Source organism: Hemicordylus capensis, chromosome 9 (genome assembly GCF_027244095.1).
Source record: "Hemicordylus capensis ecotype Gifberg chromosome 9, rHemCap1.1.pri, whole genome shotgun sequence".
NCBI classification, from domain to species: domain Eukaryota; kingdom Metazoa; phylum Chordata; class Lepidosauria; order Squamata; family Cordylidae; genus Hemicordylus; species Hemicordylus capensis.
In genome coordinates, this window is record NC_069665.1 from 22178531 (window position 1) to 22196356 (window position 17826).

Sequence of the window (17826 nt, forward strand, 5' to 3'; positions counted from 1 at the left end):
AACTGGCCAGTGTCCGAACAGGTTCATGCACATCCCTACAATTAAGGCCAACGGAGGTGTCGGGGCGGCCCTTTTATGAGGCAAGGTGAGGCAGTTGCCTCAGGCAACGGATTCTGGGGCAGTGAGAGGCCTCCTGCCATCCTCATTGGAGCAGCTCTTTGGGACCGATCCGACCCTGGCCAGCTTTGCAGGGAGCTCCTCTCCTCACACTCCTTGTGAAGCTTGTAAGGCGCATGAGGAGAGACGAGGAGGCTGCTGACAATTCCCTCCTCCTTGTCCCATATGCGCTTTCAGAGGGCGGTTTTGGAAGGGGGCTGAACCCTATCTGGGGCATGGAACAAGGAAGCATTTTGCGCCTTGCCTCAGGTGCTGAAAGACCTTGGGCCTCCCCTGAGCGGTGTCACACTGTGGCCATGCCTTTGAAGTCGAGAAGACTTCTTAGTCTGTTCCAACGCTTCTCTGTTTTCCATCCCACTCCCACTTCCTTTTTCTCTTTAGGTCTCCTTCATACAGAACCTTGTATATTGTGTGGAAAGAGCGTATCGGGTGCCAGACTTTGGTGTGTGGGAGAGAGGAAGCAAGTACAATAACGGCAGCACCGAACTGCACTCCAGGTAATTTGCCCAGACACACAAGTTGATGTTGCGCTTCCTTTCAGAGGAACGAAAGGAATCCGTAAGGGAATTTAGCAAACGGTTCACAACTGTAGTTTCCACAGCATGTTTTTGAGCTGTTTGGGAGGTCAGGGAAGGGTGCATTATATATTTGACCAGCTGGAGGTAATGCTCCACTCACTGGAAAGCGTCAGATGGCTACTTTAAGTGCTAGTCTGTATTTGCAGAGAGGAAGGAGAAGAGCTGGCCTTGTGGTAGCAAGCATTGATGGTCCCCTTTGCTAAGCAGGGTCTGCCCTGGTTGCATTTGGATGGGAGACTACATGTGAGCCATGGCGGTCTTACCCCTGGACTTCAGGGCCGAAGTCCAGGGCCTCCACACCCCCTGGGGGACCCAAATCCTCTTTAATCTGTCCTGGGAGGTGTGGTCACTACTGGCCCACACTGTGCCAGACGGCCGAGTATGATTGTGACCTGTGCCAAGTGCTTTAGAGACAGGGAGGAGTGGGGAAAGAAATATGTGGGATGGGAATATGTTAGGTTGTGGTTTGAAATATTTCTGCTAATACATATTTGCATAAATAGATCCGTTGTATATTATTACATTAGTGTGAATTCAGTTGCTATTTGTGCCCGCAAGAAACTACGTGTTAAAAATAATGTGTGTCTGTGTATAGCGGGATGATGCTTAAATTGCAGCTGGGAGGGGGGCCTACAAAGGCCTTTAGGTTCAGGCTCCAAAATTACCTAGGTGCACCTCTGCTTGTGAGTACAGTAAGATCTTCCCCTTAGGGGACGGGGCTGCTCTGGGAAGAGCACCTGCATGCTTGCGTGCAGAAGTTTCCAAGTACCCTCCCTACTGCTACGAATATTTATATACCACTCTTCAACAAAATTCTCAAAGCAGTTTACATAGAAAAATAAATGATACATTCATAAGATGGTCCCCTGTTTCCATAAAGGGCTCACCATCTAAAAAGAAACATAAAGCCACTGGAGGGATGCAGTACTGGGCTTAGATAGGGCCCTGGCAGCATCTCCAGTTTAGGGCTGAGAGAGATTCCTGCCTGTAACCTTGGAGAAGCCACTGCCAGTCTGGGTAGACTATATTGAGCTAGATGGACCAACAGCCTGACTCAGTATGTGGCAGACAGAGATAGAGATAGAGAGATAAGCATTGTTTTATTTGAAAATGTATGACTAACATGAGCTGGATGGAGACCGCAGAAACCACATGACTGTATAGAGAAAGGTATGCAACTTGGTGGCATAAACAGGCCATGCAATTGCACAGATTGCCTGATCAGTTTGGTTGTTGGGGGCGAAAGACAGGGCCTTTTTGGTGGTAGCCCCTCATCTTTGGAATGCCCTGCCTAAGGAGCTTTACCATGCTCCCTCTCTCAGGGTCTTCAAGAAGTGTTTGGAGACCCATTGTTTTAGAGAGGCTTTTTAGAGTTTTATCTGCGGCTTGTATCTGGAGGGTTTTTAACTTGGTTTGAACTGGGTTCTGTTTTTAGCTACGTTTGCACTAATTGTATAGTTTGATTTGCTGTTTTGTTGTGATTTGCTCTTTTATTGTGCGCCGCCCCGAGCAGGATTTACACTGCAGAGGCAGGATAGAAATATTGTCAATCAGGTGTTCAGCTTCAGCCCTCCAGCTGTTGTTGGACTATAGCTCCCATCATCCTCAGTCACAGTGGCCAACAGTTGGGAGGATGGGAATTGTAGTCCAGCAACAGCTGGACGAAATCACCTTAAGTGGTGCAGCGGGGAAATGCTTGACTAACAAGCAGAAGGTTGCTGGTTCAAATCCCCACTGGTACTATATTGGGCAGCAGCGATATTGGAAGATGCTGAAAGGCATCATTTCACACTGCATGGGAGGAGGCAATGGTCAACCCCTCCTGTATTCTACCAAAGACAACCACAGGGCTTTGTAGGTGCCAGGAGTCGAAATCAACTTGATGGCACACTTTACCTTTAATAGCTCAGTTGGGCTACAGCTGTGCATACAACCCTGTTGTAAATAAATAGTCTCTGCTTATATAGTCATGCTTATTGACACACATCATCTGATTTGAGTGCATTATTGAATGTTCTTGGTGTGTGCATGATCAGAGTGTGGTCTGCAGTACAGGCAAACCTCGCTACTCATGGACTCTATATCTGTGGTTTTGTGTATTTGTGTGGTTTCATTCTCCACAGATACAAAAGGGTTAAAACCCACGCGTCCATGATTCCTATAAGGCCAGAAGTGACTGTGGAGGTCACTTCCGGCCGCCATTTTGTCTGAGGAGTCAGGAGGAGCCATTTGTGGCTCATTTCTTTAAAAACAACAACAACACATTTTTCCGTGATTTCCCACGCTTTGGGGGGGCATTTTGGGGGCATTGCGCAGATTGGGGGGGGGGATTCCTGAGTACATGGGAGCATGGCACAGTAAAGCATTTTAATTATTTTTGCATTTTTTCACTGGTTTTTTCATGGTTCCCCCCCACCTTTTGTGTCCATTCTGGAACCTAACCACCTTTCCGCACAGGTATAATGCCTCATTACTCACGGTTTTGTTACTTGTGGTAGTAGGCAAGGAACAGAACCCCCCATGGGTAACGAGATTTGCCTATATAGTCGTATGTGTATGTCTAAAGTGGCCCCTTGCCCTGTTAATAACTACCTCAGAAAATGGAATACCATTCCTTTCCCCTGCCATGCTGAGCCATCTGAAGCCATTTCATGTCCCAAGCAGCCATCTTCCCAAGTATCAAGTTGCTGACCCCTGCCATTTTAAATAGAACTTTGAATATCAGACCGTACTCTTTAATTCCAGGAGTTTTCGAACAGGTTCACCTTCTGGTTCAAATAGCCGGATCATTACTGACTCCAAGCTAATATAAGATTTCCATGGTCCGTCTGCTTCTGCGTTGAGAATACCAATAGTGTAGGTAACTCTGTTCCTTTTATTCCCCATTCCCCTTTGAAATAAAACTCTGAAATTATATGTTACCTCTGTTTGTGCTCCATTAGCAGTGAAGTCAGTAGAACGGTGGCCTTTTAGCTGACAGCTGTAATAATTTCCCTCAGAAAATGGCTCGCAAATACAGTAGACTAAAAGAGAAGTCACAGTGACAGTTATTATATATAAAATTTGCTGTCCTGGCTCAGTACCTTTATTTCTGTATGCAGTAACGTTAAGGGAGTCAGGTGGGCACTTGTGTCTGCAATTTTATGTATTTGTAACTTCTCCTTGCAATAAAAGTGAGAGACTTGCATTAATTTTAGATGTTTCCTTTTCATTGCTTTAGGACATATTAAAATTATATGGGTAACTTAAGTCAAGAAACTCCACTGTTTCCTTAGACCTTAAACTATATGTTTGCATTTTTAATTTTTTTTTTATGATGGCAGATTTTTGTCCTTCATCTGAGAAGTAATTCAGCATTTGTGTTCAGAGAATGCATCAAGGTCACAAACCTGAAGTTTCTCTGGAGAGAATGCATAATGCAAGACACTCAGGCAAGACAATGGGAACTACTAACCTGAGGGTTCTCCAGTTTGGGTCCTCGGTTGTTGCTGGACTACAGTTCCCATTGTCTCCAGGCACAATGGCCATCAACATCGAGGGATCCAAGTTTAAGAACCTCTGTTCTAAAGCATGGCGTGGGGATTTGACAAAAGGCCAGATATGCAGACCAGGGAACAGAGGCTATATCAGCAAGTTCAGTCTGAATACTCGCTTCAGACACTATGGCCAAACGTTAGGGCTATTCATGGGACTGTGCGGGTGGTGGGGAAGGCAGGGTTCAACCTACCTTCCCCCGGACGATCGCTCTTGATCCTTTTGGCATGCAAGCAACTCGCCCATACAAGCTGTACTGCCGGGAGCAGCACTGCTGACTATCCGTGCTGCTCCCGGCAGTGCGGAGCCACAGATGCTGGGACTCATTTTCCTGGCCTCTGCATATCCCACAAGGCAATACGCAATGAGCACAGAGCCATGGGGGATTCCCTCGTCAGATGGGGGTTCTAGGCACCCGTCTCTATGTCTCCTCGGCTCCGTGGAGCTGAGGAAACACATGAGCCCAGCAGCCAGATTAAGGGAGCACCTGCTCCCTTAACCTCGGCTAAGAGCTGGGTTTAGGAGCAGGGTTAGGTTGGGTGGGAGTGCCACGATCAACGTGGATCCCGGGCTCCACACAAGCAGCCTTGCCCAATGGTTAGGCTAGGCTGCTCATGAGAAGAGCCTCTGTGTGTTTCTTGTTGGGGCTGTGCCTTGGGCCTACAAACAACCTCTTCCTCCTCCTCCTCCCTCTTGTCTGATTCCCTCCCTCATTGCCATTTGGCTGGACTAGGCAAAGCCGTCCCTAGAGACCCTGGTTCAAGCCCCCACATCTCTGGTCAACAGAAATGGACGAAAAGAGAATGTCATCTACTAATCTACTTTTTAGTTCGACCAGTAAGACTAGGGACGGGGCCTTTGCTCAGCGGTAGAGCATCAGCTTGGCATGCAGAAGGTCCCCAGTTGAACGGTTCAGTTCCTGGCCGCTTCTCCAGGTAAGGCCGGGGAAGACTCCTCTCTAGAACCTTGGAGAGCTTCCACTGCCAGTCAGTGTCGACCAGGGCTTCGCAACTTTGGCCCTCCAGCTGTTGTTGGACTTCAGCTCCCATCATCCCCAGCCACAGTGATCCATAGCCAGGGATTATGGGAGTTGTAGTCCAACATCAGCAGGAGGGCCAAAGTTGAGCAGCCCTGGTGTAGACAGTACTGGATGAGCGAATGGTCTGACTCGATATAAGGCAGCTTCCGTATCTTGGGCTGCTGTGTGAAATGGTCCTTTAGAGCAGGGATTCTCAACATTGGGTCCCTAGATGTTATTGGACTTCAACTTCCATAATCCCCAGGCCCAGTGGCCTTTGGCTGGGGATTATGGGAGCTGGTCCAATAACATCTGGGGACCCAATGTTGAGAATCCCTGCTTTAGAGGATCATTATCTGCAATTGCATGATAATCAAACAGTCCTGTCCATAGGTGCAAAAACTGTGTTCCACTTTGAGTTTCTTGGAAGTTAGCCTCAGATTCATGCAAAGTGAAAAACCCGTGGTTGGGAACCAGGTTCGCAGCAATTTTTTTTGCAGTTGATGAGCAGGTTTCACTGCTGAATTTCCAGCGAAGACGGCTTGCAGTTCTGCAGCCTTCTGCTATTTTTGAAAAGCAAGCCGTGTAACATCTTTCCAGGATCACATGACTCCTCCCCATGTGTTCAAACTCTTGAAATATTCATTTGTCCTGTAACCATTTTGATCAAGCTGTTTCCAAGCATCTGCCGAATACCTCTGCAAAAACAGTTTTGACGTCTCCCATCTGTGTTGACGATCACGGCGGCATTTCCGAAGTGCAGCGTCTTCATTCTCTCAGCCTGGAAAAGCACTGGAATCTTCCCCTTGTTCTTCTTTGTTCTGCAGCTAGGCTGCTGTCATGTTGTCTGTCCCCATTAAGGCTATTTTGTTTGCTCAGCTGCTTGGCTGCCTTTTAAACCTGTTCAGTCTCAAACACCTACAAGTGATTTTCTTTTTAAATGCTGCTTAGCACCGTTCCTGACGTTTTTCAGAGATGCACAGTTTGTGAACACAGGAAACATTTACTATTTGGATATAAAGGATGTTTCTTCCGGTAATTGGATCTACATCTTGGTTGCTGGGCTTCTTTACGTTGGCTTGTAATCGACTTTCTTTATTCTCTGTTTAATTTCTTTCTTTCTTTCTCTTTCTTTCTTGTCTGTTTTTTGTTTCTTTTGATCACTTAATTGTATCACTTAGTCCCCCTTTAAAACAATCTAATCTGGCAACGGCCACGAATGCAGATGCTTTTAATAGGAAATCAGAAACTTTTATGGAATTCATCCTTGCCTATTTAGCTGGGAAGACTATATGGAAGCACCATGTTTAGAGGCAGTATTTATTTATTTGATTTATTTGATTTATTTATTTGATTTATATACTGCCCCTCCAAAAATGGCTCAGGGCAGTTTGTATGTCCAGGCTGCACAACTTTGACCCTCCAGCTGATGGACTACAGCTCCCATCATCACCTCTAAGTATTGGCCACTGTGATTGGGAATGATGGGAGTTGTAGTTCAGCCACAGCTGGAGAACTGAAGCCTGGCACGATGACATTAAGTGCCAGTTGTTTAACTGGAATATATGAAGCTATATATGAATCAGAATATCTCGGAATCGGAATATATGGATTGGAATATATGAAGCTATATATGAATCGGAATATATTGGAATATATGAATCGGAATATATGAAGCTAATTTATATGGAGTCCAACCATGGAGGCATCTTAGTCAGTATTGTCTATGACATTAAATGCCAGTTGTTTAGAGGTACATAAGAACATAGGAAGCTGCCTTCTACTGAGTCAATCCCTGGATCCATCTAGCACAGTATTGTCTATGCCCAGGCTGCACAACTTCAGCATCCCCAGCTGTTGATGTACCACAACTCTCATCACCCCCAACCATAGTGGCCAATGTTAGGGGATAATGGGAGTTGTAGTCCAGCTGGAGGGCTGGAGCTGTGCAGCCCAGGTCTACATTGACTGACAGTGGCTCTCCAAAGTTTCAGGTAGGAGTCTCTCCCAGCCCTACCTGGAAATGCTGCCAGGGATAGGGTCCTTCTGCATGCAAAGCAAATTATCTACCACTGAACAATGGCCCCTTCCCCAATGGGATGAGGTGGTTGAGTTCCATGAGGCTGGTGGACCTTCAGATGGCAGGCGGAGAGGGCTTCACCCTTTTGAATGCAATTCCATCTTTAATAACCCCCCAAAAAACCAAAATCGTTGCCGGTACAAACCAACACAGTAGGGAGGAGGCTGGTGTGGAACTATGGGCATTGTTAGCCGTTGGACCCTCGGTTCCACTTTACGTGAGAATGCGGTCAATAGCTTCTTCATCAGCAGAAGACAAGAGAAACTGTGGGATTTCACCAGCCTTTGGTGGCAGCTGTTCAGAACAGAGTTTTGTAGCCAACTTAATCAGCTTTTCCTTGTTGAACCAATTAGAATTAAATCCCACAAGCCCTCCCCCGCCCTCCTTCCCTGGCACTGCAACTGAACGGCTTTGAAACTTCTTGGTGTGACGGTTAGAAATAAAGGAACAGTCTCAAATCAATGTTTCATGGTAAGCTGTTAATGAAAATGTTCCAACAGAAGCTATATTGATGATAAATATGCGACATGCAGTCCAGCGGCGAGACATTTGTCCCCATTTTCAGTCTTGCTTGAAGTCCCTTCTGTGGAGTTGTAGCAAAGGGAAGGTGAAGGTTTGGTTTTGAACTCATCTAGTTCTTCCAGGCCATAAATTTCCCGACCTTCAGTTTCATGGGATGACCCTGATTCTAGTATTGTGAGAGAAAAATAAAAATTTCTCTCTGTCCACCCTCTCCACCCCATGCATAATTTTATACACCTCGGTCATGTCTCCCCTTAGTCGCCTCTTTTCCAAGGTAAAGAGTCCCAGGTGTTGTAGCCTTGCCTCAGAAGGTGCTCCAGGCTCCTGATCATTTTGGTTCTGCACCTTTTTGCTTCTGCACCTTTCCCAGTTGTATAATATCCTTCTTAAGCTCGCAGGAACTTTGGGGTAAATCTGGCCGATATGGGAATGCACACCCTCCATTTTGGAGGAGATGAGAGCTAAAAGCCCTATGCGAAAAATGCCCTGGTGTCCTCTCAGCAAGGCCTTCCAACCCACTGTGCCAGACGTCGAAATGCAAGGTGGTTCCAAAAATACTTTGATGGGTTTAAAAACAAAAACAAAAACAACAGATAGCCAGTGACCTTTTAAAGATAAACCGCTGACAAATAATACAATAAGTCTACTGTATCATCATTTTCAGCCTAGGCTTAAAAAAGAAAAGGAGAAGAAACCTTGCTGAGAAGTAATCTGATGAACAAGTTAAGAGTTGGATTTCTTTTCCTGTGTTGTAAGTGAAACAAATAAGACTTCTTTTCCTTTTTTCTCATTCTTCCTTCTTCAGTTCTGTCGGGTTGGCAAAAGCAGCCTTAGAAGCAATTAATGGATTCAACCTCTTCGGCAATCAGGTAGTAAAAATATTTAAGTATTTGCTCATTCTCCGTTTTTAATTAACTGCTTGTTCTTCTGTCAATTGCTTTCATTGCAGATCAAAGGCCTCTAATAACCATATGGTCCAATTCTGGGCTCGATTTCTTTTTCTCCTTTAAAGGTTCGGGCTAGCAAATTAATTCTTGGGACATGGGATTCACAGCTGAACAAAATCGGCTCTCCTCAGCTAACAGGCGTTACTTCCCCCTCCAGTCATCTTTTTAAACTCTTGTTAAAACTGAAAGGTCTAGAAATTTCCTTGTTTTCCTCTAGTTCTTTTGATCAAGACATTAAACAACTCTGGCTGCTTATGTGAACATCCTTCTGTTTCCCCCTCCTTGGTTTCAGTGTCTGATACAGCACGCCATAAGTTTCTGTGTTGCTTTTATCCCCCTCAGTATGGGCTGCTAGCCACCTTCTCCCTCAGATAATTTGGAATCCATTAAGTAGCCTGGCTTTTCATCAGTTGCTCTGTCCTGTTCTGACATGCCCACCCTCATTCTTATCACTAAACCAACCTCTGGCTTAAACTCCATGTGTTCTGGGCAGGAAAATGCAAATTAAAAGCATAAGGAAAAGGTTGAATGCCATCTTTTCTTGGATATTATGTACATTTGGTCAGTGAGTGCTCAAGACCAGTGTTACCTGTAATAGGGAATCCCAGATGTTGTTGACTTGCTTGCTTGCTTGCTTGCTTGATGGATTATTATTATTATTATTATTATTATTATTATTATTCAATTTCTATACTGCCCTTCCAAAAATGGCTCAGGGCAGTTTACACAGAGAAATAATAAATAAATAAGATGGATCCTTGTCCCCAAAGGGCTCACAATCTAAAAAGAAACATAAGATAGACACCAGCAAGAGTCAGTGGAGGTACCGTGCTGGGGGTGGATAGGGCCAGTTACTCTCCCCCTGCTAAATAAAGAGAATCACCACATTAAAAGGTGCCTCTTTGCCAAGTTAGCAGGCAAAAATAACAATAATAATTGTCCTCATGCCAGCCAATGTGTTAACCTGGTTGAGTTTTACTTACGTTGTTGGATAGAGATTTCCCACATGGAATTAGTGATGCTTTCCTTTTAAAAGCCAGGGTTCAAGGTAGATATCTGTACACAGCAAAAGGATGGCCCACGTGACACAAATGGAGAGCTGAGAATTTCTTAAGGATAACTATATTCTAGGAACCAGGTTCCTTTAAAGGCTGAAACGCAGCATGCTTCTTTTTATGGGAAATGCTGTCTTCTTTCTTTCGTCTACATACACTGCTGTCAAGAAGCAGTGGCTGGCATTCTGAGTAGCTGGCATGCATTCTGTTGAAAGCTTCTCAAAGGGATTCAGCTACCTTTTTAACTGGATCCTCCTGGTGAACACAGGGCAAAGTGCAAACAGCTAGCAGGGAATGCAACTTTCCATCTTTAATTTAACAGTGTTTTAATATGGGGGATTTGGAAGCTCCAGCATTGGCAAACAGCTTAACTGCTGCATTTTGTATCAATTGCAGTACCTGGTTAGTAGTATATAGTTTCCTACCACATATCTATGCAACCGTACTTGCCTGCATTCATGTTATAAGTGAGCCTGGATACAGGTCCCTCCAACGCATGGTACAAATAATAGGAAGTGTACTTCTGTACCTGCGTTCAGCATAACATATGAATAACTGTACCTGTGTACACAGTACACTCATCGTATGAGTGTTCAACATAATGTCTGAATCAGGCTTCTGTTATCTTTTGTGAGGTCAAATAATTGTAAAGGATAGGGCACAGGGATAGAAAAAGTATTGACACTTTTGAACTTTGGTGCTGGAGAAGACTTTTGAGGAGACCATGGACAGCCCGGAAAACAAACCAATGGATCATAGAATGAATCAATCCAGAATTTTCACTTGGGGCTCAAACTATGACCAGGCTCAAACTATCATTCTTTGGACACATTATGTGAAACCCCAGCTCCCTTGAGAAGTCCATAATGCTGGGGAAAGTTGAAGGAAAGAGAAGAAGAAGATGACCAGCAGGCAGGAAGGTGGATGGACTCAATGACGGCAGCAATGAATGCACCACTGAAAGACCTTAAAGGCCAAGTTGAAAATAGATCATCCTGGAGAGAATCTATCTATGTGGTTGCTAAGAGTCGACACTGACTTGATGGCACTTAATCAATCAATCAATCAGTTGCACGGGGATAGTTGTGTGTAATCACCACAAATTGTGTGTGATCACCACAAATCATTGCTCAATGCAATGTCCACTTGATCAGAGATGTTGCATAAGAACACCAGGATCTGCTTATGTTACTGGCCTGAAAGGGTCCCCTCTTTCAAATGATGTAGAACACTTTGTCATGTCTTTATGCTGTTGATTTGCAATGTACATCAAACGCCAAAGAAATGTTCGTGCAGATGTTTTCCTACCTGGAGAGGACAGCTGGTTTCATAGCAAGGAGCATGAATTGTCTCCGTTGCTTAGCAAGGTCTGCCTTGGTGTGCATGTGAATGGGAGTCTACATGTGAGTACTGTAAGATATTCTTAGAGCAACTGCTTGCATGCAGAAGGTCCCAGGTTCAATTCCTGGTCACGACTGTTCCCTCTAACAGGGATTCCCAGATGTTGTTGACTACAACTCCCACAATTCCCAGCCAAAGGCCATTGCACCTGGGGATGTTGGGAGTTGTAGTGAACAACATCTGGAAATCCCTGTTACAGGGAACACTGTTCCTGGCATCTCCAGGTAGGACTGGGAGAGACTCCTGCCTGAAACCTCGGAGATCTGCTGCCAGTGAACTTTAGACAATTCTGAGCTAGATGGTCTGGCAGCTTCCTTTGTTCCTATGATCCTGGCTGTTGAATTTCCTCTTCTGCCGGAGATCTATGTTATTTGATCATATTGTTTTTAGTTCAGCAAATTATGAAATGCATAGTTAAAGCTTTCATCCATTTGCCACAGGTTTAATTAAACAGCAGTTATAAATAAATCTGGAGACTTTCTGACATTTCAAACCCCATTTCTCTGCTAATTGGTTTGAAAGTGGCTATTGAATCCCCTTAATGAAATAGTGTTGTATACATTTTGTCTTGCAAATGTTGTCATCTGTTGGAAATAACCTGTTTCTGGTTGCTGATGGCCATCGTAATATCCGAAGCATGTGTTCACTTTACCAATATTTACTCCTCTGGCCTTTTCTGTGCATATCCTCTGCAATATTAATTTTCCGTTCCATTTTCAGGGTTGCTCCTGGTCTGTCATCTTTGTGGACCTTGACGCCCACAACCGGAACAGGCAAACGCTTTGTTCGTTGCTGCCCCGAGAATCAAGGTCTCATGTAAGTAATTTGTGATGAAGCGGTGTTTAACAGAATGGGGAGGGAATGAATTTGTGTCCTTAGCACTATTGCCATTTTAATATCCTGTTTAATAAAAGTCCTGAAGTTGTTGATTGGGGAGCAGTTAGACTGTGGTCTTTTAGATATTTCTACACAAGAGAGACCTTTATGCATGGTTGTAGTAGACCTGTCTTTCATAACTAGTGTAAGGGAAACAGCTTTACAGTGGGAGTGTACAGTGGTGTTTCCAAAGAGCTGGAAGTAGGCAAACTTCTGACTTTGAGAAATGTTTTGTTTTTTACTCAAAACCTAAGATCCACCAACGGTAACCAGGTGCAAATAGTGGGTCAGGATGGGGACAGACGTAGAATTAAGGCATGCATTCCCAAGCTTGGGACACCAGATGTTGGGGACCCCAACTTTGGGTTCCTGATGGCCAAAGACGATTGTGCTAGGGATGATGGTAATTGTTGATAGGGTCCAATCTTGGGTTCCTAAAGGTCAAAGACTATTGTTGCTGGGGATGATGATGATGATGTCGCCCAACAGTGTTCCCTCTAACAGAAAATCCCAGATGTTCTTGGCTACAACTCCCAGCATCCTCAGCCAAAGCCCACTGTAGCTAAGGATTCTGGGAGCTGTAGTCAACAGCATCTGGGATCCCCTCTTACAGGGAACACTGTTGCCCAAGGCTGGGTCCCCAGTGGCCAAAGGCCACTGGGGCTGGGCATGATGGGAATTGATGATGGGACCCAATATTGGGTCCCCAGTGGCGAAAGAGCATGATTGCTGGGGTGATGGGAGCTGTAGTGCAACGGCATCTGGAGATCCAGTGTTGGGAATCCTCTCTAAGCACACATCCAACCCACCCCAGCCCTGCAACTGATGATGGGACCTGTAGGCCAACATCTGCAGGTGGGCTGAGTTGAACACTTGTTTTAGCAGCTTAATTTGGGGTGTGTGTGTGTGTGTGTGTGTGTGTGAGAGAGAGAGAGAGAGAGAGAGAGAGAGAGAGAGAGAGAGAGAGAGAGAGAGAGAGAGAGAGAGAGAGAGAGAGGCTTACTATTGTTAAAACAGTTGGGACTCAGAAGCCAAGATCTGCTGTAAAACACCCAGTGATTGACTAGTAGATCCCAGTCTGCCTTCTGCTTGCCTCCATGTAGATCTATCATTATTTATTATTTTTATTGATTGATTGATTGATTGATTTGATTGATTTGATTTGATTTGATTTGATTTGATTTCTATACTGCCCTTCCAAAAATGGCTCAGGGCTGTTTACAAAGAGAAACAACAAATAAATAAGATGGATCCCTGTCCCCAAAGGGCTCACCATCTAAAAAGAAACTCATCCCTCCTGCAAATGTTGGCCTACAGGTCCCATCATCAGTTGCTGGGCTGGGCTGGGCTGGATGTGTGCTTAGAGGGGATTCCCAACACTGGCTCTCCAGATGCCGTTGCACTACAGCTCCCATCACCCCAGCAACCATGCTCTTTGGCCACTGGGGACCCAAGGCTGAGTCTCATCATCAACTCCCATCATGCCTTTGTGGCGGGTACATGCTCCCCGGCTCTGCTATTCCAAATACCTCTAGTGTCCCAGCAGAGAGTCCGAATGCATGTCCATTTTCTTCCCACAGTTCCCAGTCCTGCAAATGATATGCACCCATAGATCTGCATAGGCCTGCAAGTTCTCCTTAGCTGGATCCAAGCGGATTTGTGACACATCCCATGCAATGCCCTTTTCTTCTAATGAGGACATTAGCACTAACCCATATTCTCTAAGACAAGAGCTGGGTGGCATAAGTCTACTATAATGTAGACTATAAAAATCCTGAGAATCCCAATTTTGTGTTTTTATTTTTAACAGTATACTCCTAGCCCTTCTAATAACACAGATCAGTCTGAAAATACAATGGCATAAAAATGTAATTAGAAATAAAAGGCAGGCTAAATGTGTGGTGTTTTAATGCCCAGTATTATAAATCCGTATGCCAAGGCTGTGTTTGCGTTCCAAGGACTTACTCCGACTTTCTGCACTTAACTGTAGCAATCCCAGAACAATAATATGTACCAAATGTTGTTTGGCAGCTACTGAGTTCATGAAAATTTGTATTAATTATGTGTACCTCAGATATGCAAATTGGCTTCAGCCCTTCAGCTCATGATCTGTTTGCAATGTGACTTCCAGAGCTGAACTGTTGTTCCTAGAGCAGCTGTTGTTGCTGCTCCTCTGGGGAGGAGCAGGATCTGGGCTCGAGTGAAGGTGGAGAGGTCTCTGGAGATAGGGGGCTGCAGCTTGGCCAATAGGCGCCAGAAACGCTGCAGCCGCAACCAAGAGGGGTGAGGGGGGTGCAGTAAAGGGATGGAGGAGGAGGAGCAGGAGTGTGGCTCAGGTGAGTGTGGAAATATCTCCAGGGGGTGAGGGGAGCAATCAAGTACTAGCGCACAGATGCTCTGCATGGGTTAAGCTAGTAAGTATTAAAATACAGCTAAGCATTCCTGTCATAGGGATTTCTGTTTTGCATCCTTAACTTGCTTAAGCTCCCTGTTACTGCCGATTCAGACAAACATTTCTTCTTTCCACCCTCTTCCTCTGCACCACTAGAATACTGATGCTGCACTCCTACCCTGTATCAGTTATCCTGCCTTTGCTGTGGATGATGAAGCTTTGTACAGCCAAACCATTGACAAGGTGGTGAGAAAGCTCAAAGGACGATACGGGTTCAAACGATTTCTGCGAGATGGCTATAGAACTGCATTGGAAGACAAAAACCGTCAATATTATAAACCAGCAGAAATTAAGGTAACACAGCTATTAAAGTGATACCAGAAAGGAGTATCTTGTGCGTGCATAAGCATTAGATGTATGTCTGTGTATATGATATGTTCCTTTGTCATGGAAATGCATTTGTTACAATTACTGGGCAAAGAAATTACAAGTTTGCCCACTCTGATGGGCACTGTTCCTTATCTTGACTATGGATGTCAGATTTTAATTTCCAATTACCTGCATTGTCCTGAAATGGTCATGCATGCCTGAATACAGCACATTATATCATCGTTTCCTGTATCGTCTACTTTCCTTTAATGGAAAATGGCACTGGCGTTTTTGTCGACTCCATTGAACTGGTAATCGGAATGTTACGTTACTCTGGATCAAATCATGTTGCCGAACTCTCTGACATCCTGTCTGTCCTGAACTACCAATGTGTTCCGAAGTCTGGCAGAGAAAATTTGCCTTTCTAAACATAGCAAAAGGAAGTGGCCAGAGCGGCTGTGTTCTTGCTCTCTTAACCGTGTGTGGCTGTGAGCCGCAGGGAGAGGCTGGTCCTCTTTACCAGGAGGCTTTTCAGGCAGCAGGCTTTACTGTGGGTTTACCGCCAGGCCATTGTCGGGCTTTCCCACTGGCCATGGGCGGGCCCAAGTACTCACCCAGCCAGAGGGCGAAGAAGACGGAGGCAATACAGCCCCCGGGTACAGGCAAAGTCAGCTGGGACCCTACACAGTTGCCAGGGAGAGCCAGGTCACAAAGGAACCCACAGACTGCAGATGGGCCAGCATGACCCAACAGGTGGCCTCCTGGTGGCAAAGAGGAGAAGGCGGGGCCTCAACAGCTGGCAAGACAGGCAGCAGCTGAAGGAGGGAGGATGCAGGCGGCTACATTGGAGAGGGCGGAGTCAGGAGAGGGTGGTTGGGATTGCCCTGATTGCGAGGCTTTATTTAAGGCTTGGATGGCCAGAGATGAAGAGGTCGGGAGAGATGGGAGTGATGTGGACCTAGAGTCTCCCAGTGAGGAGCAGTCTTACCTCTCTCCCTGACTGCTGGTAGAGGGAAAGGGTGACAATTAACCCCCTCACCACCACTTCCACAGCCTATGAACAGGATCAGAGGGAGGGAGGTGGTTGTATGCTGTGATTCCACGCCAGTGTGTGACAGCCTTATTGCTAATTCAGGACATAACAGATCCTCCGATACAAAAAGAGGGTTTTTTTTAACCCCTGGCGTAAATTGAGATAGGCTCTCATACGGAGGGAAAACCACAAACCGTGTGTGAAGTGCTCTCTGAAATATCGCATGGACTTTGGGGTAAATCTGGCTTATATATGAACACACATCCACCCTCCCAGCATAAAATCACGGTAAATATCGCCGTCGGAAAAAGCTCCTGGAAAAGAAAACATAAGGCTGAAGTCAAGACATGTGGTGGGTATGAAATCTTATGCCCCTTCCCAGACAGACATAGGAAGCTGCTTTATTCTAAGTCAGACCATTGGTTCATCTAGCTCAGTACCATCTACCTTGACTGGCAGCATCTCTCTCCAGGGTTTCAGATGGGACCTTTCCCTGTCCTACCTGGAGACACCAGGGATTGAATCTGGGGCCTTTTAAATCCAGAGCAGATGCTCTACCTCTGCGTTTTGGCTCCACCCCCTAACATGCTTTCCCATGTGCCCTCATGTTAGGGACTTCTTCAGATTCAGACCATTGGCCCATCTAGCTCAGTACTGTCTACATACACTGACTGGCAGCAACTTTCCAGGGTTTCAGGCAGAGGTCCCTGGAGACAGCAGGAATTGAACCAGGGATCTTCTCCATACCAAGCAGATGCTCTTCCATCACAGTATGGCTTGACTCTTGATTTAAACCCAACTCTGTATTTTAACCCAGAACTTGGCCAAGTCACATATCTGTTAGCGGAAGCTGATTTTTCAGCATCCTTTTAATCCCACCCGTCTAATATTGTTGCAACATCATCTGCAGTGTAGAGAAACTCCCATTGCATGTTTCGAAAAACCGGGGCGGGGGCGGGGCAGGGCAGGGGAGAGACAGCAAATCATATGAACCATTAGCTTTGGCACTTCCTCGCAATTCATTTTAGTGAAGGAGACATTATTTCTTGTAGTAGCTTTGGATGTGCAGTGCTGAGGATGCCCAGTCAGGACTTTACTCCCTGATTGATTTGTTTAGAGGCAAATGTGCTTACATTTCAAATGCAACGTACAGTTTGTTTCCCATAACAAATAGCTCAGTTATTTATCATTTTATTTAATTTCACAGCTGACTTCAGACTGGAGTGTATTAATAACCAAATCTGTATGTGCCTCTGAGTATTAATGCCTGCCATTAAAGACTGTCTGAATAGAGTTCCCATTTTTCCTTTGAAACACTTTTATTTCCGCCTTAAAATATTTTTAATATTTTAAAACATTTCTCGCCGAGAATAAAAACTGTGTGATGCATTTTGTGCATAGAATGGTACAGCGACGCTTTCAAAGTCCTGCAAATCTTTCTGTACTAAGATGAACCCTCTTTTCCCCCCCTAATAAGTTGCTGCACTTAAAAGAATATTTCATTTTCATGTTTATCTTGGGTTCCTTTGAAGAAGTGCTAGGGTGTTTGATATTTCCGTAAACAAAACTGCTACATGCCTTTTAATTCTCTTTCTCTTGTATTTCAGCTCTTTGATGGAATTGAATGCGAATTTCCCATCTTTTTTATTTTCATGATGATTGATGGTAAGTATAACTTGGCATACTTATTCTGACAGAGAAATGCAGCAATAAAAGGGTGTTGTTGTTCTTTACATTATCAGCTGACAACCAAACTAATTTGCTCATGAGCAGTCCCACTGCAATTAATGGGATCAGTTAATCATGACTAAGTTGCCCTATTAATTTCAATGGGACAATTTCAATTTCAACTCATAAGTGGTTGTCAGCCATAGTTTTTAAAAAGGTCAAATGAATGCAATTTT

General features: G+C 45.0%; 1 protein-coding gene across 13 annotated transcripts in view; it reads left to right on the plus strand.

Annotated features, from left to right (window-relative positions):
* Positions 1-17826, plus strand: part of PHKB (phosphorylase kinase regulatory subunit beta) — a 130370-nt gene that overhangs the window by 53315 nt on the left and 59229 nt on the right. For all 13 annotated transcript variants that reach the window (XM_053270332.1, XM_053270336.1, XM_053270334.1 and 10 more), the window contains 5 exons: positions 499-614; positions 8655-8718; positions 11973-12068; positions 14677-14874; positions 17530-17587. In XM_053270332.1, the coding sequence (XP_053126307.1) occupies positions 499-614; positions 8655-8718; positions 11973-12068; positions 14677-14874; positions 17530-17587 (532 nt within the window). The remainder of the gene's footprint in view (positions 1-498; positions 615-8654; positions 8719-11972; positions 12069-14676; positions 14875-17529; positions 17588-17826) is intronic.